The sequence below is a fragment of the Pleurodeles waltl genome, chromosome 5 (assembly GCF_031143425.1).
Source record: "Pleurodeles waltl isolate 20211129_DDA chromosome 5, aPleWal1.hap1.20221129, whole genome shotgun sequence".
NCBI classification, from domain to species: Eukaryota; Metazoa; Chordata; class Amphibia; order Caudata; family Salamandridae; genus Pleurodeles; species Pleurodeles waltl.
The window spans coordinates 1,142,363,753-1,142,391,052 of NC_090444.1; the positions used below are offsets into that span (position 1 = coordinate 1,142,363,753).

Sequence of the window (27,300 nt, forward strand, 5' to 3'; positions counted from 1 at the left end):
GCAGAGTCCAGAGTAACAGTCACACAGGTGCATTGTCCAGAGGCCTGTGGAGAGATGGAGCATGGGCAGTTCAAGGATGGACAGGGTGACAATGTGGGACAGTGGGATGACATCAGGTGGTATCCATTTCTGGCGGGGGTCTTGACATCCTACTCTGTCTTCTTGCGAGATCTCAGGGCCCTCTTGCGGGGTGGTTCTTCTCCTGCAGGAGGTGGGGGTCTGGTGGGCTGCTGCTGTGCGGGGGCCTCCTGTCCACTAGCGCCGGCGGAGGTGGTTGGCTGTTCTTGGTCCAGGCTAGTGGCAGGGGCCATTGGGTGTTGTTGAGTGTCCGCCCTGGTGTTGACGAGGTCCTGCAGCAGCCCTACCATGGTAACCAGGGTGGAGGTGAGGGCTCTGATGTCCTCCCTGTACCCCCGATAGTGTTCCTCCTGCAGTACCTGGATCTCCTGGAACCGGGCCAGTACCGTCGCCATCGTCTCCTGGGAGCGGTTGTATGCTCCCATGATGATGGTGAGGACCTCGTGGAGAGTGGGTTCCCTGGGCCCTTCCCCCCCCTGTCGCACAGCTGCCCTCCGAGTTGCCCTGTTTCCCTGGGCCTCTGCCCCCTGGCCGGTGTGCCCACTACCACTGCCCCCAGGTCCCTGTTGTTGTTGGGGTGGTGGGTTATCCTGGGTGCCCTGTAGTGGTAGACACACTGCAGATTGACGCGCCCTGGAGACAGAGGCATGGGCCCGCTGGGTGGGAGCTGTGCTGGTGTTCCCAGAGGGGTTTGGGTCTGTAGTGGCCTGGGCCTGTGTGAGGGGAACCGACTGTCCAGAGGTCCCCGATGGTCCGGGCTGGTCATCGGTGTCCAGGTCGACAGAGCTGCTGTCATCGCTGACGGCCTCTTGGGTGGGGGGTGTGGAGAATTCTGGGCCCTCCGCGGCGGTGTGTTGACGGTCGGGTCCTGCAGGGGTATAGAGGTATGGTTATAGTTTCAATGTGTGGCATATGGGTGTATCTGTGGGTTCCCGTGTCCCCAAGTGCTGGCATTCGTGTGTGGGGGCTTTGGTGAGGGTGGCTTGTGGGGGGGATGTGTATATGCATTGGGCATGCTTTGGTGATGGGTGTCCATGCTTAGTGGACGCATGCAGGCCTAGGTTTTGGGATGTGTGGGTTGTGATGGTGAGACATTGGCGGGGAATAGGTGTGCTGGGGGTGGGGGTGAGGATGGTGGTGGGGGTGAGGATGGTGGTGGGGGTGAGGGTGGGGGTGAGGATGGTGGTGGGGGTGAGGATGGTGGTGGGGGTGGGGGTGAGGGTGGGGTTCGAGGATGGGGGTGAGGGTTGGGGTATGATTTGGCATGCAGGTGGGGGGGAAGCAGTAGTGAAGCTTCAACTTACCAGTATCCATTCCTCCGCCGACTCCTGCGAGGCCGTCAGGATGCAGGATGTTCAAGACTTCCTCCTCCCATGATGTAAATTGTGGGGGTTGAGGTGGGGGTCCTCCGCCAGTCTTCTGCACGGCGATGTTGTGCCTGGATACCATGGAATGCACCTTCCCCCGTAGGTCGTTCCATCGCTTCCTGATGTCTTCCCGATTTCTGGGGTGCTGTCCCACAGCGTTGACCCTGTCGACAATCCTCTGCCATAGCTCCGTCCTCCGGGCAATGCTGGTGTATTGGACCTGTGTGCCGAACAGCTGGGGCTCTACCCGAACGATTTCCTCCACATGACCCTGAGTTCTTCGTCTGTGAAGCGGGGTTGTCTTTGGGGTGCCATGGGGTGGTGTGTATGATGTGTGGGGTGGAGTATGTGTATTTAAGTGTGTTGAGTGTGGTGGTGTGTCTTGTTTTGTGTGTGGATAGTGTGTGGGTGATGGTGTGGAGTGGCTGTGGCTGCTAGTTTGTGGATGGTGGTGTCTCGCTCTGGCCTTCTTTCAGAATTTTTTGGCGTAGGGGTTTGTGGGTGATGTGGGTGGGTGTTTTATATTGTATTGTGTGTGTGGGAGTGGTGTGTGTATGTGTATCAGGTGTGTGGGATTCAAATCGTCCAATGTGGCTGAGTTTTGTTCGTTTGTGTGTATTCTGACCGCGGCGGTGTGTCCCGCCAATGGAATACCGCGTTTGAATGACCGCCGCGTGGATTCGTGGGTCGTAATGGCATGGGCGTATTTCTGTTGGCGTGGCGGGGGAGGTTTTGTCACCTCCACTTTTCCGCCGACCGCTGGTCTGGCGGTCGGTTGTGGCTGTCGGATTTTCGGAGGTTTGCCTTCTGCGGGTCAGAATGACCGTGGCGGGTTTCCGCGACCGCGGCGGGATTATGGAGGATTTATGACCGGCGGTAAATGCATTTTACCGCCGGGGTCAGAATGACCCCCTATTTTCTCTACAATTAATTTCTGTATGAACTTTGTTAATCAAAACATATAAGCATTTATTAATAATTTCTAATTAGTATATCTGCATTAACAACTGCAACATATGGGGCTGGAGTCTGGGGGCACAGTCATTGTTCCAAACTTCAAAGCAAAGAGAATGGTTTCCTTCAAAGACTTTTGATGATCCTACAGGGTGCGCCAACCTTTTCTGTCACTCAGAAGTGGGAAAACATTGTGTAGGGGGATACTCTGGGCCTGGCTCCATCATTTCTATAGTTACAAATTTGGCAAAATCCCTGAATTAGAACTCTCTAAATACATCCTTCGAGATTGTTTGGCCCTTGAAAATGCTGAGTCTGTACCTTAGATGGGATGCATTAAGCATACCTTTAAAGGGCTGGGTGGTATAGAGCTTTTGAACAACACTGCTCAAATTCCCTATACTACCAAAGCCCAGATAAAGGCCGCCTGTCTTGAGCAGGTGCAGAGTAAGTGCAGGCAACAAGCCACTCAGCTTGCCTCCCTGGCAAATTATTATGATATTGCACTTAGCCACGAGATGAATTCTTATCTTCTCCAGCAGAAAATACTCAATATAGGTTTTATCTAAAGAGGCTCCTCCTGGGGACATTACACTTTCTTCTGGCCTTTCCACGTTAAGGAGGATGGTTTAAGAGTCTCCCGTCTTGGCCATGTGATGACTTCCAGACAAAGCACATTGCACTTTTTACGTTTTTGTGCACTTTATAAATCTGTAAGATCAAGATTTTTATTTCCACTCGTGCAGTTTTAATTCACACCAATAAGGCTTTAGATGCTTGCTGAGCCTTGACTCAGCAGAGATTTGCCATGCTGCTACCAGTTTAATTTGAAGGGCCTTGAGTAGTAGGAAGAGATATGTATAATTGGTTTGGATCATAGGGTTGGTTTTAGTAATTTTAACGATATGGATGTATAATGAACTATTTTATTGCGTATTGTGTGAAATAATTTGTATATGTTTTCAATGCTTTTTAAAAACTTTTATGTCTTGTTAAGCCAAATAAAATGTATCACTGACTGTCATGCATTTTTTTTTTTAAGTTTGCTTGCAGACATAAGAAATTTTGCTAAACACTGGGAGCAGTGGGTTTCTTCATCCCTGGACAATCTCCCAGATGCCCTGTCTGAAAAAAAATTGCCGATCGCCCGGAGATTTGTCTCTTCTTTAAAACGACAGACTTCGTTTCTGCATCTTGCACAGGTATTTCTTATAGAAACATACCATGTACATACCTTCAATTGCCACCACAGCAGTGTCAAACATCATAAATAAGTGCCCTTAATGGGGTAGTGAGGTAAAGATGGAGTGCAGTGTGATGAATGCAACATTTCCAGTGCAGCATCAGCTCAAAGGAGGTCCCTCAATCACTCTTTATTCGCAGTGAATATTTATAAGCATCACAAAATGAAGTATATTTTGAAAATATGTAGACACCAAATATTACATGACTAAAGCCAAGCAGACCTCTGTGTAGATTTTAAAAAGTGAATACCCAAGCATGCTATTACAGTCTTACCGTAAGCTAAAGTAGATTAAAACTTTAACAATGCTAATAGTGAAATTGAAAAGTACTAGGACACCATTCACTATAGAAGCTGTTTATCTGAATCAGTTTGGGACAAAACTATGAAAGAAAGATAAAGTCAACATCAAATCAAAGAATGATACTGATGCTAACATTAGGAGTTGTAGAGTGAATTTCTTTAAACAAAAAGTAGCGAACACATCCGTGACATCATTAAAGGCTGACCATTCTTAAAAATGATGAATCTGACACTTTTTTCCCATGTTAGCCAGTTTGTTAGTATTTCCTCCAAGGGTTTGACCTCACAGATGAGAGCTTGTGCCCATAGTTTGTGTCTCAGGCTTTGCAATATATCTGATCACATTCAACAATCCACAGGAAATATTGCTATCTTGACACAGGTGAATGTCAGTAATACAACATTAGCACAACAACAACAAACATTTAAGTAAACACCAAATAACCCAATGCCTCTGTTCGCTGAACGATAAGCATAGATGTGTGCATCAACTTTAATCTGTTGGGAAAAAACAATATTATCAATATTATGTTATTGAAATTAAAATATGTTTAGTATAATAACAGCCTGGAAACAAACCAAGATATGAGTTACACTAAAGTGTATAAGAATATTCAAGTATGTACACCTTATCCGTTGCACATTCAATAGACTGTTGTTTATTTGTCTTGTACCCGGGCTCTGGCAGCAGCACCCTTGGTTTTATTTCCTATATCCCATGTGACACTACCTTCTCACATTTACTTTGAATTTGTTGTGCTATTTCTTTTAAGTTTGAGGATGTGTCAAACTTGCTCCTTAACATAGTTGTAGTTACCTAGGACCAAATGATGCACTACCTGGACTTCAATCATCTCTTTACCCTATATGTGTGAAGGATGCGTGAGGTGCAAATTTATGGGCTGACTACACGTTATCACTGGCACACTATTCCAGACAAATGTTCTAGTTATGCGCTTAATGCTCCCCACCATTAGTAGCACTGGTTCCGATCAATACAACCAGTTGACTACCAGATTACTATGACCTATAACAGTACATTTAGGAATAGAGAAGTGTGTCCTTAAGACATAGAGCCATTACATAAATCTCATAGGATATAATAACTAACATCATCTTGATGTTTCTGTCAAAGTTAGGAAATCTTCCAGAACAATCAGAGCACAGATGATAAAATGGCTCTTCCTGTTACATATACCATGTCTCCGGAACAGAAATGTCTGCTTTTCGTTTCTTCTTTAGTTGCTTCTCTTTTTGAAATCTGTCATAATGTGCAGATCTGTTAAATACCTGGAAAGTGAGAATAGAACCAGTTACACAACTGGTAACATTAGTTCAGCCAACCTTTTATTCCTAACATGGATCCATCGACCACAGTGCCACTGGGCTGTCGGCATAAGTGAACATCAAAGGAGAGGAAATACATAGGAGTAAGGCAGTGGTGAGGGCAGATTGCGTAGCGGGATTGGTCAGAAGAGTATCACCATTCAGCATAGCTTCATGTTAGCTGGGCGCTACGCGGCGGCAGAGCAATTGAATAATGTGCCACACGTTGTACTCTCCGAGGGAGGACTGCCGGGTCGCAGACCTCCACTCCTTTCTTACCTAGGGCCAAAGCCCGCCCCGTGACCTCGTGGGCAACAAAGTATCGTAGAGCCCGCATGGCTCTCTACATCCCTCCAGGATTTTATTCCAACACAACCAACATAACTGAACTAGTCATAACCACGACTGTCACAGTAATACAAAAATACCAAGTAAAGACAGAAGAAAAGGCCAAGGCTGGACGGAAAGATGGGTGTATAGGAAGAGCGTGAAAAACAGGAACAGAGATATAGAGCGAGAGATAGAAAAACAGAGCGAGAGAGAAAAGAGAAAAGAGAGAGATCGAGATACATCTACGAGAGGATAAATGTTCTCCACACATCTCACGTCCTGGCAATCCTGATGGTCGGCCAACCTCCGCGTAGGCCAGGTCATTGGCAACAATATCTGCAGTCTCTTCAGGGAGCCATACTTGCCAGGGCACACGTCACCCTATGCTTCAGTGTCTCTTAGCATGCACAATCTCGAAGCCACTGACTGGGAGACGGGTTGGGCCGAAGATGATACCTCTCACACCGAATACTCAGCCTCATCTCCCTGTCCTCCTCTGCGGGCTGAGGTACCATCTGGCTCAATGCCGCTTGGCCTCCTGACCCCTCGTTGACTCCCTTGTCAGCCTCTCCAACGGTATCCTCTTCTTCAGTTTCTATGCAATCATCAACAGGCACTCCCGCTCACTTGAAATGTGAAATGTTCCTTGTTACCTGTCTTTCACCACGTCGGGCGGTCACCATGGACCCTTGAGTTTGCACCACTCTCCACACCTCAGGCTCAAAAGGAGTCAAGAACTTGTCTCTCGGTCATCGGTTTCTCACCACCACCTTGTTGCCCACCTGAAAGCCCTGGCATCGCGTTCTTCTTCGGGCCGTGGCTTCGTCGTTGACTTGTTTCCAACGTTGTTGCGTGGCGGCCACATCCAGTGCCGGCAGTTCCCAACAAGCTCCAGCCGGGGTGCAGTCATGCGGGGCAACTTTGAACAGCAGGGTGGCGGGAGCACACCCCGTGGTGCTGTGTGGTGTTTGCCGATAGCCACACAGAAATTGTTGGAGACTACATTCGAGACCTTTGCCCCTTTCTACGGCAATTCTCAATGCTCGATTCAGAGTACGCATGAACCTTTCCACATTGCCATTGGCCTGTGGCCAGTATGTAGTTATTTTGCGATGGCGTATGGTTAGTTCACACAGAAAGGTCTTGAAGTCCTGCCCTTGGGAAGGGGGTCCATTATCAGTACGGATCTCATCTGGAAGGCCGAATGTGGCAAAAGCTCTCTCCAATACCGGTCTCAGGTTCTCGAACGAGGTGGAGACCACCGTCTCTTCTGCAGGGAATTTTGTGAATGAGTCAACTAAGACCACTGTTAGTTTGCCATCTGGAAAACTTCCAAAATCCATTCTCACCTTTGACCAGTGCTGGCAGCAAGGTGGTTCAGTAATCACTGGGTTAGTGGGAGGGTCAATAGATGTTATGATACACGAGTGGCAGTTCCCCACGAATGAGTCTACCCTTGTGTCCATGGCCGGGAACCATACCTTAGCTCGCAGTCTCGCTTTTGTTTTTGCCGCTCCTTGATGGCCTTGATGAGCTAGTTTCACCACTCTGTCCCACAGACTGTTGGGGATTACTATTTTCTGACCTCTTAGCAGGAGTCCATCACCGCCGACAGACAATTCCTCTGTGACTTTCCACAGTCCTTGCATTGCCACTCTTTCTTCTGGGTCGTAGGCTTTTAACCCCTCCAGGAAATTCTTCCACCTGTTTTGACCCATGGCCTCCTTTGCCCGGGTGATGCCACGGTCCTTTTTTGACTCCTCCGCTAGCTCCGCCACAGTTAAGGCCACCGGCCACACCACCTGTTTCAGCAGGTTAACAAAACTTTCCATCTTTTCTTCATCCTCGCTCTCCGGAACCCCCGGGGAAGTTGTCTGTGGATGCCTCAACAGAATGTCCGCAGGCTTACTTGCCCCTGGGCAGTAGACAATTGTGAAACAATACGGCCGTAGCAGGACCTTCCACCTCTCTATTCTCAGGGGACCCAATCTCATTGATCCAGCGAACAGAGACACTAGGGGCTTGTGGTCTGTAACGACTTGGAATTCGTGGCCATACAGATATAGATGGAAGTGTTTGCATGCCCATCTGATGGCCAGTGCCTCTCGTTCCACCTGGGCATACCGCATCTCTACTGCCGACAGGGCTCTGCTAGCGTACGCAACTGGGGTCCATTCTTAGGGATTCTGTTCTTGCATGAGGACCGCTCCCAGCCCCACCGGGCTTGCATCCACCACCACTTCCGTCCTTTTCTCTGGGTGAAAGTATGCCATGGTTACCTTATCCAGCAGTGCCCCTTTTATGTCGTGGAAGGCTCTGTCTGCTTCATCAGTCCATTCCCACCTGTGATTGACCTTCGCCAATTGTCTTAGTGCTTCAGCCATTGTGGCCAGTTGGGGAATGAACCGGCCACTGCAAGTGGCCATTCCCAGGAAACTCCTAACTTCTGTGGCATTTTGGAGAGTCGTTGCTTGGTGGATGGCTTCCACTTTCTTAGGATCTACCTGTAGCCCATCTTTCGAGAAAATTTACCCAAAGAAGTCGATGGATGAGCGATAGAAAGCACATTTGCTCTTGTGCAATGCCAGGCCTGCATCTGAGAGTCTTTGCAAGGTGGCTTTCAGGTGGAGATGATGCTCCTCCTTCGTCTCCGAGAAGATTAGGATGTCGTCACTTAAGTTGATTACCCCCGCCAGTCCAGTCAGCATCTCTCGGATGGCATTTTGGAACACTTCTGCTGCTGGCAAGACTCCGAAACTCAGCCTTTTGAACCGTTGGAGTCCGGCGTAGGCGGAGAAGGTGGGGATATTCCGACTGTCGGGGTCCAGTTCCAGTTGGTGGTAGCCAGAACTGAGATCCAACTTCGAGAACCACTGTGCACCATTGAGGTCCGCGATGATGTCATCCATCGTGGGTGTGATGTGGTGTTCCCACTTGATCGCCTGATTGGGTAGGCGCATATCCATGCAGAGGCGGATGGCCCCTGGTTGTTTTGGCTTTGGCGCGATCACCAGTGGTGAGACCCAGGGCGTGGGCTCATCTACTTTCTCAATCACACCTTGGTTCTCCAGCAACAGTAGTTCCTTCTCCACACCCGGGTGCAGATGAAAAGGCAACCTTCGGTGTCTCAGTGCCACAGGCGTCACAGCTCCGTCAATATGTAACTTCACCTTCTTGCCTTGGAGTTTTCCCAGCCCCGTGAATAGCTGGGGAAAATCCTGAAGGATGGATTTGGCATATGACTCATACACCTGGTGTGAAAAAAACATGAGCTCAAGGTCCTCTGCTGTATGGCACCCCAGCAAAGTGCCACAGTCTCCCTTCACTACATAGAATTTGGCTTGGGTGCTGCGCCCTTCATTTGCAACCAGTACCTCTATTGTGCCCTGCAGTGGGAGGGGGTTTCGTCCATAGGTACATATTTTGGTTTTGCTGGGTGATAGTGGTGGTTTGGGAGACAGTTGCTGATACAGTGTATTATCCATCACGTTGACTGATGCACCTGTGTCGATGAGCACAGTGGCCTGGGTGTTGTTGATCTTGACCGTACTCATGGGGGGTGGTCGTCGTTTACACTGCCTTCCTCCTGTGAATGATATGACAAACACGTCTTCCTCTTCTTCTTCGTCGTACACTGGTAGCTTTGTGTCCCCTTGTGCTTGGATCGCGTGCACTTCTTTCTCTATGTGTTTGACTGCTGCCGCCTTACCTCTGGGATCTTGGGGCCAGGCTTTCCCCATCCTGCACACTTTCGCAAAGTGATTCCCTTTCCCGCACTTGTTGAACACTTTGCCCTTTCTGGGACAGTTGCCTGGAGTCTTGTGCTCATACCCGCAGCTGCCGCAGACCTCTTCCCCTTGTCTTGGGGTACCGGGTTGCCGTCCTTGGCTTGGACGAGTCTGAATGGCATCTACCTGCTCTTCTTTGATGGCTACCGTCCGTGGCAATGGTGCTGCCGCCATGGTCTGTCCCCTTACCACTGCCATGGCATCCGCCCGTACGGAGAGAGTTCATGTGAGCACGCTAAAATGAGGATCTCGTCGGGGGATATCCCTGGCTGCCGCATGATCAGTTTCCGCAACATGTTGGAACGGCACCCTTGAATTATCTGCTCCCTTATTTCCTCGTGCTGGTTCAGTCCTACGCATGTTCTGGCCAGCTTTCGCAATCTCGCGTAGAACATATCAACCGACTCCGTCTCAGTCTGCTGGGCCTGGCGCAGTTTGAACCTCTCATAGTCTGGATTAAGTTGTGGATCGAAATGCTTGTTTAGCGCTGTTACCACAGCATCAAAATCCGTCGGGTCTCCAGTGTCAGGTAGAGAGTCAAACAGCTCATGGAGCTCATCACCTCCCATATGTAGCATCAACGATCTGCGCACAGCGACATCTTTTTCTCGCATGGTGCAGAAATAGTTCTCAAGATGGCCAAGCCACAGGCGCCACTGTGGTGCGCCCGTAGCCGGATCCGCAAGCTGACTGAAGGGTGGCAATGCCGCCACAGACTAATGAGCTCCAGATGGCACCGGTGGGGGTTGTTGCTCTGGCGTGCTCATTGTCGTAGGTGACCTGTTTTATTTTCTTTGGTAGGGAATATGGCACTGTTTCCCCTATCCAATGTCTCTCCTCCTCTGGGATCTTGCGGAGTGTTGTCCACGGAGAACCGTCACTCAGCCGAATGCAGAGACCCCTCAAGCTGTGTTCGGCCTACTCTGGGTACAATCTGCACGGTCCCAGCCTTCCTTGGCCCAAGAGTCAGGTTACACCGGAGTACAGAGTCACGGTGCAGCAAGTACGGGCCCTCAGTGTGTGGGCTCGGACCAGGACCACCACAGTGAAGGACAATGTAGACGTAACAAAGGAGAGGGGGTGGTAAAATGCACCCCCCTCTGGGCCACAGCGTCTCTCACCACGTGCAGCCGGTGTTCACACAGGCAGTTTTCTGGGCACCTCAGTGGGTCCATGTGCACGAGGACCCACTGGGGATGGGAATGCTTCTGCCGTCCCAAAGCAAAGTGATTTCCAGCAGCAGGCTGATGCGTCCTTCTTCCCTCCCAACCGATGCACCTCCACGGGGTAGGCCGAGCCAGCTTCCTGTTGGTGTTCGTTTTCTTTTTTTTTTTTTCGCGCACACCTCAGTGCCGATCGCTCTGTGTGCGCGCTGCAGTGCGCGCTGCAGTGCGCCGCTTCCGCTGTCAGGGATCGTCCGACATGGACACCTTAGGCTGTGGTGTCCCGATCGCGCCTCATCGCCACTGTAAGCTGGGCGCTATGCAGCGGCAGAGAAATTGAATAATGTGCCACACGCTGTACTCTCCGAGGGAGGACTGCCGGGTCGCAGGCTTCCACTCCTTTATTACCTAGGGCCGAAGCCCACCCCGCAACCTTGCGGGCAATAAAGTATCGTAGAGCCCGCGTGGCTCTCTACATCTCAGTTGGTCAGGTGGAGTGTGGCAGGCAGGATGCAGTACAGTTGCAGTTGAGAGACATTCCAGGAGGGTAGCAAGTGCATGGGGAGAGAGTCAGACAAGGAAAAAAATTGTATTAAATGGAGAATGAACAGGGGAGACTTTATGTACTTTCAGAATGACAGTCGATTTTGGTTCTGAGTTCCAGTAGAGGGAGCCAGTTCCTGAGGAGAATTAATGCAGGGCGTGCATTGTTTCGTAGCTTGAGGTTTGCAGCAGAATGTGGAGTTTACCATCAGAGCCTCTTGGACCACCAGAAAATTTAAGAAGGTTGGATTCTAGTTAAAAATGTTATCTTCCCAAAATACTGGTGCACTGAACTCCCGTTTTCTCAAATTGTTTGGGCGGCAGTCCTCAATTAAAGTTGAAGAGAGTTGGGTGTAGAATGGGGCCTTGTGGTACCCTGCAGGTGATGATTTTTACAGTTTTGTGATTGGCTGGATGAGAAAGAGGATGACCAAGCGAGCATTAACCTTCCGAGCCCTTGCTCAAGCAAGGGAGGTAGACGTATACCTCTATGGTGAACAATGTCAAGTACTGCAGTCCGATCTAGCAGAAACAAATGGTGTTCAATGAAATGAATAACATTGACTTAGTACATCACAAAAATGATGAAAGACCATTAAAGCACAGCTCTGCTTGAAAGTGTCAGTATTCGATGTAGTGAACAAAGTAATTTTTTATTTCAATTTGGCCCTTCTCACATTATAAAATAGCTGAAACTAACCTTTAGGACAATGCTACTAAAGTATTATGGAAGTTGAAGTGTCTATTTCTATCTGGAGATAGGCGCATAAGAACTCCTCTTCTTGCATCAGGCTACCTGGGTGACTCAACAGCATGACAAGCATGTGCTTGCCACTGTCAGGCAGTGCTAGTGTTGATGTTCCAATTCGTAACTGTCATGTGTAACATCCTATTTGCATGCTGCTTGGGCATTTGCTATTTTTTTCAGTACTGTATTGCTCCAAAAGTAATAGTAAGACATTATATCACAATTCAACCTACTTCATGAGTATTAATATGGTAGGTCATAAATTGCGACCTACTATGAATCGGAGCCATCACAGAGATGGTGGTCTGCTGAAGTCACTATGTCTGTGATTGCTTTTAAACCACACATTTTTAATGCAATCCATTTTCCTTAAAGGAAAACAGGATAGCGGGATGAATTTTAAAAAAATGAAAATTTTACTTAAGGTAGGCAGGGGTACATGGAACCACTGCCTCCTCTTAAAATATTTTCTTCAACATTCTTAAAGGGGGCATTGAGTACTTCCTATTAGTAAAGAGATTAGAGGGATTCTTGCGTGGTGAGAACAATCCTTGCATAGATGGTATCTCAACTTTCTTCTAAATTAACCTGGTGTTTGTGAAAGTGTCAAATACTCACGCGCCATCAGTAATGAATGGTTGTTGGACATGGTCTATACATATGGCAGTTTCTATCCATAGGATTCATTCATTTCTTAACTCATTTCAACACCCACAAAGTGTATTTGATCTTCCATCTATTGGCATTGTAAATGAGGATTCCGTTTTTGTGGTATTTATTTAATAGCACGTCCGTGTGTGAGCAAAAACAATTCGAAAAGACATGGCTCAAAATCAAGTAGAAATTCCCATTCCACCTCAATAAAATAATGTCAAGAAATGGTCTCGGGCACTTGGCAAGAAATTCTAGAGTAACAATGGAAACATTTAAACCTATCTTTCAGGTGAGGAAGTGTATTACATGAAATGAGAACAGGAAACATAAATATGTATACACGGCTAGTAGGCATAGGCAATCTCAAAAATATGGAATTGATTGCTTTTCACAAGCATTATTTTCTAATCTTAATTTTTCCTGTCTATTTGTAAAGTCAAAATACACAGTTGCTCCCGAAAGAATTGCGTATACACTTAGTTGTAGCAAATATGTGAATAGATTTTTAAGAGGAAGGTGAAGCAGCTTCAGGCCCCCCTCTAGCAATTAATGTAGACTTGATCCAACATCATAAATGAATATATCAGTTGTGGTGTACATGTGTATATGTTTTAAAAGTTAAATTTAAACATTGCCAATCATGTTATTTTAGTACTTAAAACATGAGCGATTCTATTGCAGCATTTACATATATATGTCCACTAGTAGAGCAATACTCAAATGCACAGTGCTATGGTACTTTAGATGTGCTAATCCTCTCTTGCAAGATATAGGGGGTCATTCTGACCCCGGCGGGCGGCGGGAGCCGCCCGCCTGGAGGGAACCGCCGAATGACCGCACCGCGGTCAAAAGACCGCGGTGGCCATTCTGGCTTTCCCGCTGGGTCGGCGGGCGACCGCCAGAAGGCCGCCCGCCGGCCCAGCGGGAAACCCCCCTCAACAATGAAGCCGGCTCCGAATAGAGCCGGCGGAGTTGTAGGGGTGCGACGGGTGCAGTGGAACCCGTCGCGATTTTCAGTGTCTGCAAAGCAGACACTGAAAATCTTTATGGGGCCCTGTTAGGGGGCCCCTGCACTGCCCATGCCATTGGCATGGGCAGTGCAGGGGCCCCCAGGGGCCCCACGACACCGTTCCCGCCATCCTGTTCCTGGCGGTAACAACCGCCAGGAACAGGATGGCGGGAAGGGGGTCGGAATCCCCATGGCGGCGCTGCAAGCAGCGCCGCCATGGAGGATTCCCTGGGCCAGGGGTAAACCGGCGGGAAACCTCCGGTTGCCCTTTTCTGACCGCGGCTTTACCGCCGCGGTCAGAATGGCCCAGGAAGCACCGCCAGCCTGTTGGCGGTGCTTCCGCGGTCCCCGGCCCTGGCGGTCCTGGACCGCCAGGGTCGGAATGACCCCCATAGTGTCCCTAAAGTGTCCATGTGCCTGCTTCAGTTGTTTGTAAATTGGCAAGTGAATGTGTGAAGCAAAGGAGTGTGTCGAAGTTTTGGTCTCTAGATTAATGGATAAGCAAGCCCACTCTCAGACCTGTATGCTAGGGCAAAAGACTGAGCTCAATGTAAATGAGATCAAGGTTGTGATGGTCCATATTGTTCCATACAAACACACAGGGCGAGTCTCAAAGTGCAAAGTGCAAAGCCCTGATAGAGTGGATCAAATCACGACCTTAAGGAGACCAAGGCAATCTCAACCGAATCTTCAGTAAATATATACCCAAGCTCTTAGGGGATACTGGGTTGCTTCTTGTGTCTCCTATTCGTAAAATCAATCGCTGTCACTTGAATTACCCCGTCTACAGTTTGTCATAAAACAGTTGTAGTTCCTTGTATTCAAAATCAATTAAAATGGCTGTCTTGTATTTTTCTGAGTACTGTTATCACATTATTTAGGCATTGTTGACAGGCATCGCATGGTTTTCTTTCCCTTTCTTGCTCTATCAGATTGCACGGCCGGCCCTCTTTGACCAGAATGTGGTGAATTCAATGGTGTCAGACATTGAGAAGGTTGATTTACACAGCATTGGGTCTCAGGCTTTTCTTTCTGGATCTGGGGCTGCAGATTCCGAAGCTGAGGCCTACACAGAGCGTAAGTCCATTCTGTATACTTTTAAAGTAGAAGGGCCCAAAGGGAACAAGTTGAAAAGTAAATTGAAAACACAAAGACTGGTTTCAGAGTGTCTTTCTAATGATTATGGTTTTCTACAATACACTTTTACCAAAGAGGAAACATGAGAAATATATGCAGAGTTTAAAAAGCCATTTCCAGAAAATGTGTTTTCATGTGATTTGCTTTCTAAACCATTACATGAAATGTATGCATTATGTATATAATTAATTATGGCAACTGTGGTAATGTATTTTAGTTATATGAAACACAGCGATGTCAAGACGACTTGTGGCAGAAACATGCACAAACTAATGAGCTTTTAATGCCTTTTGTCAGAGGAGCCCACAACTGCCCGAGAACAAGATATTGTAGAAACTGAGTAAAAAAACACAGAACATTGGGGCTCTGTTTACCAGTAAGGCAGAGCAATTGCAAGATATGTAGAGTTCATCACATCTGGAAAGTACTGGGGCCTAGATTTATACTTTTTGACGCAGAACTACATTTGCGCACTTTGCGTCAAAAAGTATAGCGCGGCTTGTGCCATTCCAGGACGCCAGCCCGGTGCCATATTAATGGAATGGCGCAATCCAACGCAAAGGGAGGGCTAGCATAAAGAAAATGACGTTAGCCCGGTGGGGGTTGTGGTATGGGAAAAAGGGGTGTAGCACCAAAAAATTACATTAGGCTGGTAAGAGGCAAAAACAAATGCCTCTAACCAGCATAGTGTCATTTTCAGATGCAAAACCATCCATACCACATGACTCCTGTCTTAAAAAAGACAGAAGTCATGCCCACCTCCTCATTGGCCAGCACAGGGGACAAGGGTCTCCTGGGCATGGCCATTGCACCCTGTGCCATGTAGGGGACCCCAAGTTGGGCCCCGATGGCACTTTAATTAAAAAATTGAAAAAATACTTACCTATACTTACCCTACTTACCTGGGATGGGGTCCCCCATCTTCTGGTGTCCCTCTGGTGTGGGTGGGGGTGTTCTTGGGGCTTAAGGAGGGCACCTGGTGTTCAGCCATGGAAATGGGTCCACAGGTCCCCTAACGCCTGGTGTGACTCAGGCGTTAAATAATGGTGCAAAGCAAGCTTTAGCATTTTGGCACAGGGGGATAAATATGGGGGTATCGGGTTAGTACAATTTTTTAGATGGGACTGCCTACCTCACATCTCATTGACGCAAGGTAGGTTCACACATCTGAAAAATGGTGCAAAATCCAATATTTTGATGTTAGACGGGTCTAGTGTCAAAATATAAATATGGATTTAGTTTTGCGCCAAATTTGCGTTAAAAAACGTACGCAAATTTAATGTAAATGGGGTATAAATATTCCTCTGAGTGAGACAAAGTATGTATCCCTTGGGTTTTCCCAAGGTATATGTGGACCAGTTAAATCCGCAGTGATATACCATTGGAAAATGGCCAATAAATACCAGAAAGTAGATTTTGGTGTGGGCCACCTGTATTTATCGGGTATGATAAATACTGAATATCTTTCTGAGGTACATATAATCGGGTCCCTAGAGTGTCGTTATACACCTTCCCCATACACTGCAACTTGTGCTTCTTCAAGCTTGCCTCAGTGGTGTAACTTGAGGGGGGCCTGCAAAGTATCTGGAGAGGACCCCTCCCCGCCGTACTCAGACAGGGGCCTGCCGCCCGTGCACAGTGTTGTGTGCAGAGTAGGCCCCTGGAGCTCGCCCCCCTCCCAGGCACAGGGGGCTGTGGGAGTCTTCATTTTGCCCCTGGCCTGCCTATGTATTTTTAGTGTAATACTGTACTTGCCAACTAGAAAAGAGGCACCTGTCGAGTACGAATGAACATGAACATAAGGACATAGTACACTTGTAACAAGGTGGACTGGATATCTGTCACAACGGAGTACTCATTTCCAAACTCTAAAACAAGCCTATAGTATAGTCTGTATTCCTTCCAAACGGTGACATATTTAAAAGGTCTGCTATTTCTTTGAAAGTCATTATGGTGGCTGGTGTCAAAGTCCTCAAATTTCACAGTCTTGTTAATGTAAAAATAGCACCTGTATCTCCGTCTCATTCTGACTGCTTCCTGTTGCCCAGTAATAACACATACTCTCTTCACACTATCACCTCTTTCTAGGAGGTTAGTAAAGTTACTGGAAAGACACAGAACATTTCATTTCAAATGCAACTTGTGTTCCTTACAGGCACTGACCTGAATTGAACATAATTCAGTCTGCAGTGTTGATACGGACCAAGAACTTTTAATTTGCTTTTCTATGGAATTCAAACTCATTTCTACATGTCCTGTTGCATTTTAGGGCAAAAGAGTAGCAAAAAGGTCAACATCCTGGATGCCACTTCATTCTGTTTACCTAAAGGTTACAGCAAAGGCTTGCAAATATAAAATAAAAATATGGCTTTGAAACCCTCCCTTTGCTGTTACATAAAAATTTGGCTTTCCAATGTCACTGGACTGTCCTCTTAGTCTCTAGTTGTTAACTCACACAGGCCTTCCTAAAAAGCAGATTGTTAAATAAGAGGGAAACGTGTGATTACAGCTGGCAACCTTAAATTACGCAGTAGGCCCCTTATGTTAATATTATTTTTTAAGCTAGCTTTCAGTTTTAAGTTGATAATTTTGCTTGCTGAACAAAGGCAATGTTTTGATGGTTTATTGTGTTTTTCACCATACAAGTGCATTATTTGTTTCTTATATCGTAGATGACTCTATTACAGTGTTCCAAGAACTGAAAGACCTGCTGAAAAAGAATGCCACTGTGGAGTCATTCATTGAGTGGCTGGATAACGTTGTAGAACAAAGGGTCATCAAGGTATCTTTCATTACTTTCACAAAGACCTAGTAAGGGGTAAATGACCAAACAAATACATCCTACATTACAAGTGTGCTTTGCTAACAAAATTACTTTGCCGAACAGTATTCTCTGTGGTGTTGCTGACCATACAGAACAGGCCACTGCTCTATGAAAACATTTATGGCTGGGGATCAGGTCTAAAATAAGCTTGATGTGGTTGCAGATGATAGTGGTCTTCCTCCTTTGTAAGGGTAGGCTAGAAATTATGTTTTGTCTGTGATTGACACAATTTTCAGTATTCTGTTCTGTAATGTGTGAAAGCCTTATTGGAACATATATAGTGCAACCCAATTACAGATGCAGCAGACGTCTGTAAATAATAGACGAACTATGAATAATACATGCTCAAGAGCAAAGGCAGGTGGAGTATTGGAGAAGTAAGAAATTCCTATCACAGTTCCTTCCAGATCAAAATAATTTAGCAGTTTCCTTATCCGCAATGAGTAAGGGCCAGATGTAGGTAAGTGACAAATTGCGACTTGCAATTTGCGAGTCAAAGCGACTCGCAAATTGCAACTCGCAATTCGCGATGCAGAAAGGTGTCTCAGACACCTTCTGCGGCTCGCTATGGGGTCGCAAAGACCCACCTCATAAATATTTATGAGGTGGGTCGCAGTTTGCGACCCCATAGTGAGTCTAGGCACTCACGGGGATGGTGGCCTGCTGGAGACAGCAGACCACCATGTCCGTGACTGCTTTTCAATAAAGCAGTTTTATTTTTTTTCTATCTGCAGCCCGTTTTCCTTAAAGGAAAACGAGCTGCAAATAGAAAAAATACCGAAACCTTTTTGTTTCGGTTTTTTTCAGAGTAGGCAGTGGTCCATAGGACCACTGCCTGCTCTGAAAAAATAATTTTGTGAGCATTCACAAAGGGGAAGGGGTCCCATGGGGACCCCTTTCCGTTTGCGAATGAGTTACCATCCACTTTAAGTGGATGGTAACTGCGAGTTGATTTGCGACCGCTTTCGCGGTCACAAATCAACTCTACATCACGGTGCGACTCGCAAATAGGAAGGGAACACCCCTTCCTATTTGCGAGTCTGAAACACATTTTGCGAGTCGGTACCGACTCGCAAAATGTGTTTCTGCATCGCGTGAGGCCTTTTGCGCCTCGCAAACGGCGTTTTTCGCCGTTTGCGAGGCGCAAAAGGCTACGTACATCTGGCCCATAGTGTTTTGTGCACATTCATTTTCATCTCATTTGTGAAGTGGAGGAGAGAGGAAGTGAGCACGATCTATTGTGGAATGAATATGGGTTAAATGTGGGGGTAGATTCACAAGGTCTGTCTTCTGGTCTTTTCCCTTTTGAGGCTCTTGATTACAGGTTCATGAGACACCTGAAATTGTGACTTTTTTTTGCCAGAAATGGTAATGTGATGGTTGTTGCTACTTTGTAGATGATTCAACATCTTTTGAAGATAATCATGGATTTCAACATCTCATGAAGATAATGCTGGATTTCAGTGTAACTAGTTCTGGTCTTTGAGCATGGTACTAAAATGGTTGATTTTATTTATCCTATTGACGAGTTGAGAAGCAGCATAATAGCTGCTGATCAATAAAGTTATGAGAAAGTCAGTGTTGGTGTCAGAGAGAGCATTGCCACTCTCTTACTCTCTAGAAAGTGAAAGTCCAGGACCTGACTGATGTTTCAAAGGCCAAATAGCATTGATTAGTTTAAATATTAATGTTCAAGGGGGTTCTGTGAGAATGTTTGCTGCAGATAAACATTCCAAGTACATTTGCACTTGAAGAGGTTTTTGATTCTGAATGAGTCCATACTTCATGTTAGGGAGCCTTGATGTGAGTATTTTGGTGCTGTTCATGATAAAGGTATACTCAGTCTGTTTGTCTATGTTTTGAGGCAGGTTATTGACAAAATTTCTGGATGACAACACAACAGTGTTTATGCCATTCAATGTCCTTTGTATGGAGACCTTCAGATAATATTGTGTGTCATTGTGCACTGATGAAAATTGATTCCACAGTTGAGGAAAGAGCCATCAAGAATCTACCCCTATTGCTTAAAGACAACAGAGGGGAGGATAAATCTATGGAGTATTTGACTATTTAGAGGTAGCTATTGGGATCTAGAGGAGCCCATCTAGATGAGTTGGTGTCACCTGGAGAGACTAGAAGAGCACATGGCATAGTATCCTCAAATACCATGCCTAATAATCGACTGAAAGCAAATTTGGGGATCACATTTGTGATGAAATGACATTACATGAATAATTGATGTCTTCCTGCTTTAGATTTTTTCTTAAATTGAATAGGTATTCATGTTTGATGGACTGCATGTTAACATAACCATGTTGTCTGAATGTTTTTTCCTTTTCTTTATCATCCCTCTACTGCATTCTAAGGACCAGATTTACAAGGCCCAAGCACCAGCATAGTGTCACTTTTTGTGATGCCCTGGTGGCGCTCTACAGTGCGGTGTATTTACAAGGTGCCGTTAGGCCACAAAAAGTGGCTTAACACCACCTTGTAAAAACAACCCCTTCACACGCAGGTCTTTGCATGGAAGGTGCTTGCTATGAGTGTTGTGTGGGCATTCCACAGCAACACCCATTGCATTTTGGTGCTGCCCCAGATTTATGAGAAATCGGAAATCTGAGGCAGCACCAAAATCTAACGCTGCTCTAGGGGTGGCTTTAGCATGGCGCTACGAGGAGAAATACTTTAATTTCTCCTTGTTTTTGCATTCTGCAGCACACATAGAAAGAGCAAATCGCCACAGAAGATTGTTTTGTGCAGGGAGGTATCCCTTCCTGCACCCAAAAAAATCTCCCCCTCAACACAGCCATCTTTGCGCTAAGGCGCAAGGGTTGCTGCGTTGGTTCTTGGGAGCAAATTTAGCGCCGGCATAGGGGAAAACACAGGGGTGCGCCGTATTGTTGTTAATACAGGGGATCCCTGCATTTTGAAAATGACGGAGCGTGGCACTGCCAAAAACAGGATTAGGATTACGTTTACAGTATGGGAATGATCAATTACATTTTATGTATTTTTATGAAGATGCCTTGTGTGTTTGCTCGGTTGAGAAGGATTTGATAATGGTGAGCGGGGAATGATCTTGCTATGTGTGGTGTTTTTAATTTTATTAGAAGACATTTTTCAGCCAAATCTGTATTCATGAACATGTTAAAGAACTGTCATTTTTATATGTTGTGACAATACATGGAGGGCAAAGATACTTGTTTTGTGAAATATTGATTGAAGGCACTGGACGTGTTGATTGGGCAAGGTATAAGGAGTTTGTGATTAGATTAATGCAATGTTTTATAAATTTAGAGAAGTCTCTTTTTTGTTAGTGGTGTCTTCAATGCATTATTTGTAGTATATGACTTTACCTGTAGTGTTGTGATTTTTACTTGAAGGAGCAGGAAGCTGTCTGCTTTTTGAGGTTTTGTGAAACTGGAATTTGAACCATTTATCTTCTGAGAGAGAGAACAGGGGCCTGATGTAATTCTTTGAGAATAAGCATGATGAGTAGATGGGCATGTAAGGAGTGGTTATTGTGGCCCCCTCATGTGTTAACCCTAGAAACACATTGGAGGTGTCCTGCAATAATGCCTAGATTACAAGTGGTATTCTCAAGTACGTTCACACTGATGTTCCTCGTTGTATTTAGTAAGTATGAGGCAGAATTCCATTCATTGGTTGTGAGACATTCTGTTGCGTGTTTAATGCGTAAAATGAGGAAGAGATAAGAGAGTGGGAATGTGAGAAGGGAAAAAGGATGACAGAGTCATTATTGTGGTTGATAACAAACAAGGCAGCAGATCATTCTATTTCAGACCTGGATCAACACAAAGCCCTCCCATACCTATGCTATATATTCTCTCTGCTCCTTAATTTGTTGTGACATGTGGGCTGCCATAAAATCAGCATTAAAGTAAGTGTAGATTTCTGGGAAAATAAGTCTATCACCTGTGGAGTGTCTGACTGTGATTTCTAAACACAGCCTTCTGTGTGCTGCATTTCTGCAAGAGGCATGCAGAAGAGTTGTTTGCAGCCAACACAAATAGAAGGTGCCAGTTGAGTGTCTGTAAAATCAGTGAAAGCAATTATGGCTGCCAGAATTGTTTTCTCATGGCACAGAACAGCGTCATATAAATCCAGATTAGGTGAGAGAGAGTTAATCATTCACAGGTCCAGTAACTCTCCCATTCCCCTTCCTTCTGTTCACTTCTAAGAATCGGTTGCAGTCAACACAGAAAAACCACACTTAGTGGAATTAGTCGATAAAGAGGCCAGTCATAATTGTCCTCAGATTGGTAAAAGTCTGCCATGCACTAAAACTGTCCCAACTCCAGGATGCACTTGCCTGTGCACACACACTCACACAACTCCACCTACACACACACACACACACACACACTTACATACTATCACACAGACATGCATACATACACACATACACACAAAGGCAGGCAGGCATGCACGCACACATACAGTCTTTGAAACACACACAGAAAAATACACATACACCCACACACACACACACTGAGGCACAGACACAGTTATATAACACACACAAGCACACTCCGATTCAAACAGTCACCTATAGGTAGTAATGCACAACAACTATAAAGTGGATCTCTGCTTTCATATATGTACTGCTTAAATGTTCATGTCTTCCTGATTGTCAAAATCCATACAAACTTCTAAAACTGGCCCAAAATCTGGCTTGTAACAATTATAGATACACAACTTTATATTGTCTTGCCCATAAAAAAGAACATTAAGGGCCTCATTACAACATTGCCGCCTGCCAAGTTGTAACCGCCCTGCGGCCGCCAATGCAGCCACACTCCTGCTGTGCCCATTCTGACATCCCCGCCGGCCCAGCGGGGATGTGGGCCGCAACATGGGAGCCGGCTCCAAATGGAGCCGGCAGTGTTGCGGCTGTGCGATGGGTGCAGCTGCATCCATCGTGCTTTTCACTGTCTGCTGTGCAGACAGTGAAAAGCAGTGTGGGGCTGTGCCTGGGGGCCCCTGCACTGCCCATGCCAAGTCCATGGGCAGTGCAGGGGCCCCCAGGGGCCCCGCGACTCCCCTTCCCGCCAGCCTTTCCATGGCGGTTCCTAGGCTGGAGGGAAGGGGACACGCTGCCCTGGCGGATTAAAACCGCCGGGACAACCATGGCGATAAACCGCCGGTCCCGGCGGTGCAACCGCGGCGCTTCCGCCGCAGCCGTAATCCACGAGTTTGTACCGCCAGCCTGTTGCCGGTACAACCTCCAAAACATAATGAGGGCCTATGTAATTTAAGTTGAAATAGATCAGTTTGATTGAATCAATATATTGGGAAAATAGCAATAATGTCTACACAAAATGGCAAAGCTGCTGTGCTGAAGACTATATGAAATTAAGAGTTATTGTGATCATTATTAGTGTTATTACTGTTATTATTATTATTTTTACTATTATTATTATTTTAACTAAAATGAGCCTCCTGTGAACCATGCACCTAAAAGCAACCTTTTTTTCATATTTAAAAAAGCAGTCAGCTAAATTGCAGTGCCAAACACAAGTCATAATGCCATACCTTTGCTCAACTCAAAAAAGAGGTTTTCTTTTCAGTTTAGTTTTCATTTTATTTACAATGGCTTCTAAAGGTAGGATGCTGGTTCTAGATCAAGTCATATAACCTCAGCATTTGATCGCAAGACAGATAGGGAATTTAAACTTACTAAAGGAGGTATCTACCAACAATATTGTCTGCAAAGGGACTTCATTACACACTTTTGTTAGGGAATTACCTACACTTTTTTTTACCTTGTCTTGGTTCTCGCTGCTAACCACACTTTAGGCCAGATTTACCATAGGTTTAAGATGTTGACTTTGCAACCGAAGCAGCATAAAACACTGCAAAGATCATCAATATCCAAGTTTCACATGCAAAGGCTAGTTGGTACAGTGCCTAAATGGTTTTATGCCATCCTCCTTTTGAACCATGAAAAGGGGGTGTATACAGGATATAACAGTGCAAAATCTGTATAAATTGACACACATCTGCATCTATTAAAGTTGCATGATGTGACTTTGAACTAAATTATAAGGCTAAGTGTAGCCCACCACAAGCAAGTGGTACGTCACATGTTATACCAGCATATAACATGTTTGCGTCACAATGAAGACCCACACTGCGTGAAGAAAGCAGGTATTGATTCGGACCATATGAAGAGGGCACAGCTAGATGAAGATGATCACAACTCCAATGGACCTTCTCGATTCAGATTCTATTACAACGAACAGTCAATCCCATGCTGACATCACTGCAACATACAGTGTGATTCATGATGGAGCAGAACACATCTTCCTCCTTGCAGACTTTAAACATGGTGCATCACAAACGGGATAGTACTGGTGACATAAAATAAGCTAACACCATAGATCATTAAAAACAACAAAACAAATTGAACTAAAACACAGTACAATATGATAAAAACAAAACATTACATGGGTTGACTACAGTCTGCAAAACTAATCCTTCCAATACCATAAAACAAAGTCAGACCAAAACAATGAATCAAGTAAAGCAAAGAGAGCAAGAATGCATAACATTAATTAATAATTGAACTTGGTGGCCAGTTTTCAACTTTGTGTTCCTCACAACCTTTCTTCTGAACAAGTAACCTATCCTTGTTTATTATCCTTTTCCAGCATTTGTAGACCAGGAACCAACATTGTTTCCTTTCATAACTCTCTCCATAATCCATTACTATCTATTTCTGAACGCAACCACATTCCCACTCACTTAATGAACTTCCATGACCTCCCCATTTTTTCAACCACCTTTTATATCACATACCAAAAGGTAACATAATTTCCACCAAATTTGATTATCTGAAACACACCTTATTTACCTGCTTGACTTGGTTATACCTCACTACATTTAGTTTCTGGTTCTCTTTGTTCTTGCCTTTAATTTTGTGCACATTCCCATTGATTCCATTTTCTGTCACTGTAGAGAAATCTAGCTTACGGCATGCTAGATACATTAATTTATTTGTTGATCTTCCGTGTAAAACACTGGCAGTTGTTGTACCAGTCACAATGTGAGGTGTATTGCAATATGACCCAAATATTAACCCCAAGGCATCACCCAAATCGAGCATACCAACTATGCTGCATTCTCACAATCATTAACCAATTTGTTGATTCACTCCTAGAATTCTCTTGAGGATGAAACAGGATAGATCTTTTGTATTTATTTCCATCACGTAATAATAATGTTTTCATCAATTCACTAGGGAACTCTTCACATGAAAGACATAAGTTAAAACCATATGGCACGTCATGTATCTGGCTCTCTTACAAATTGAACCTACGCTCATTAGGACAGGTAGGCCACCAAAATATGAGAAACCTCTGAGCTTGTTGTAAGGCATGGAGAGGTCCCACAAAATCACTGATAAGCCTGTTCCATACTTTGTGGGGCACCCTACTTGAACCATTGGAGGTGTCCAACAAGTCAAGACCTTGTTGTTTTGACAATAAATAACACATTTCTCCATTTTACTCTCAACATCTCTGTCTATTCTCGGTCACCAATAGAGTTCCCTGAACAATTTCATATAGAAAGGCATGCCCAGATACACTTTAGGGATGAACTTTAGAAGACAGTATATAACGCTAAATGAAGGAACTACTTTCTCTACTCAGAAAATAGCCCTCCTTAAGGAGACCATTCAGAGTCCCACTACTAGTATAGTTGCCACCCCAGTGACAAACCCTTTTACTGTTGACAACCTCTTCGCCAGCAATTGTATTATTTTCTTCATTTCTTGATCGAGACTTAAGGCACCTCTTTATATATTTTTCTGAGTCACAATCACCTCCTGATACTTGCCACCAAACATTCAATATCCTTATCATCATCATTCTTCCATTCATCCAGTACCAGCACACATGATGAGCAATATGCTTTCTTGTTTCTAACACCAGGATTATATACAGTTTCAAAATTTTACTTGAGACGTTTTGACAAAAGCCTATTTATACATGCATAAGTCTCTCTTGATGCAACATCACTATCTTTAAAAAGTACAGTGGGTTTACAGTGCACAATACAAACTTTGTTCCCCAGATATATGGCTTGAATTTACCAATCACCCATGAGCAGGCTCCCATCCACCTTTCAGTAAGATTGTAATGTCATTCTTGATCCTTGAAAGTGCTCAAAATTAACATCACAACACAATCTTCACAGTTTCCTTTAAAGTAACATAGCCCCACAGCCATAATGGTGCATAATAACTGCTACATATAAAATCTTCCTTGGTATAAATGGAGTCTGTGACTCTATGAGTTGATCCTTCACTATCTTCTAGGATTTTTCTTGCACACCTCAACACACATTCTTTCCATTCTTCTTGAGAAATGTGTTCAGTGGTTCTGTTATGGTATCAAAGTTTTTACATTTGGCATATAATTTGCTCACAACTATGAACAAAATGAGCCACTAATTTTTTTTCTGGTGCAGGCACAACTACTACTACTTTTTGTAACCTTGGCCTTGGCCTGTGTGAACATGCTCATTGCGAATGTTGTGAACACCATCAGGGTCAAAGTTAGTGGGTCTTCACACACACATATATATATATATATATATACACACACAAACACATATGTTTATATATATATATATATATATATATATATATATATATATATATATATATATATATATATATAAATGGATACATATATATATATATATATATATATAGAGAGAGAGAGAGAGAGAGAGAGAGAGAGTCAGGGTACATATGAGGGATTCATTGTAGTAAACCTATATGAACTTACCTTTATGATATGTTAGTTCTTCATATTTTTGCCATGATATTTTGGCTTCACAATATTCTGCATGCAAAATGCATGTTATTATCAGTACTGAGAGTTAAATTAAGTTGAATATTAAGCATGGAGAAGAAGGCAATTCAGCGAGAAACAAAGATTTAGATGATTTTTCTCAAACCCTTATGGTTATCCAGGTGGAGATGATGCAAGGAAAGGCAGTGATAAAAGTAGCCACTTGCTTCAAAATGGCATGGAAACCCACATGACAGTGGCAACCAGCAAGCGATTGTATTTTGAACATAGGCAATACACAGGATGATAGACGCTGAGGTTATCAATAAGAAAAGGATACTATGAGAAAGTAATTACTAGTTGAAGTGGATCTTCAAGTCATGGCACTATTTCTGACCTGAGAAGGGTAATTTGGTTGTGGGTACATTTATGGCACCCAATGCAAAAAGAGGTATTCTGTACAGAAAGAGGTTTGCATCCCTACACCTTCTCAAATGTTTTTTAGCAAATGTTAGTGAGGTTTTGCTCGCATCATTAAAAGGGTAATTTAATAACAGTTTGAGTGGGTGCTCCTGTGACACAAAGGGAAGCATAACAGCTTGCCATATAAAAGGCACAGGACAACAGCACAGAAGTGTTCATGTTCGCACAAGCACTCATGCAACACTTAAGGTTTATGAGTATAATCTGGTTATTTCTTGATTTTGTCATGAATCGTGAGGAAGAATCCCAGTAGCCCTTGAATGTTCATATTATTACTATGTACATCAACAATATCTCATTAATGCTTATACATGTAACCTACTAGCCTGGGATTACCCTGTCAGCAAACCTTTCAATTTCCTTCTTCCTACTTCCTGTGGGTAGTAAGACTGGTTCAAGTAATGATGAAAATAATAGTAAAAAAGTAATAGAAGCAAAGCATAGTTCCATAAAAGATACGCCATCGAGGTCTGTATTTGCAGTATATGTATTTATGAAAAAGTGCACTTTAGTACTTTAAATAAA

General features: G+C 44.8%; 1 protein-coding gene across 1 annotated transcript in view; it reads left to right on the forward strand.

Moving 5' to 3' along the window:
- RFX6 (regulatory factor X6) overlaps nt 1–27,300 on the forward strand; it is a 337,979-nt gene that overhangs the window by 241,839 nt on the left and 68,840 nt on the right. The window contains exons 11-13 of the mRNA XM_069236757.1: nt 3,442–3,601; nt 14,439–14,583; nt 17,316–17,425. Of these exons, the coding sequence (XP_069092858.1) occupies nt 3,442–3,601; nt 14,439–14,583; nt 17,316–17,425 (415 nt within the window). The remainder of the gene's footprint in view (nt 1–3,441; nt 3,602–14,438; nt 14,584–17,315; nt 17,426–27,300) is intronic.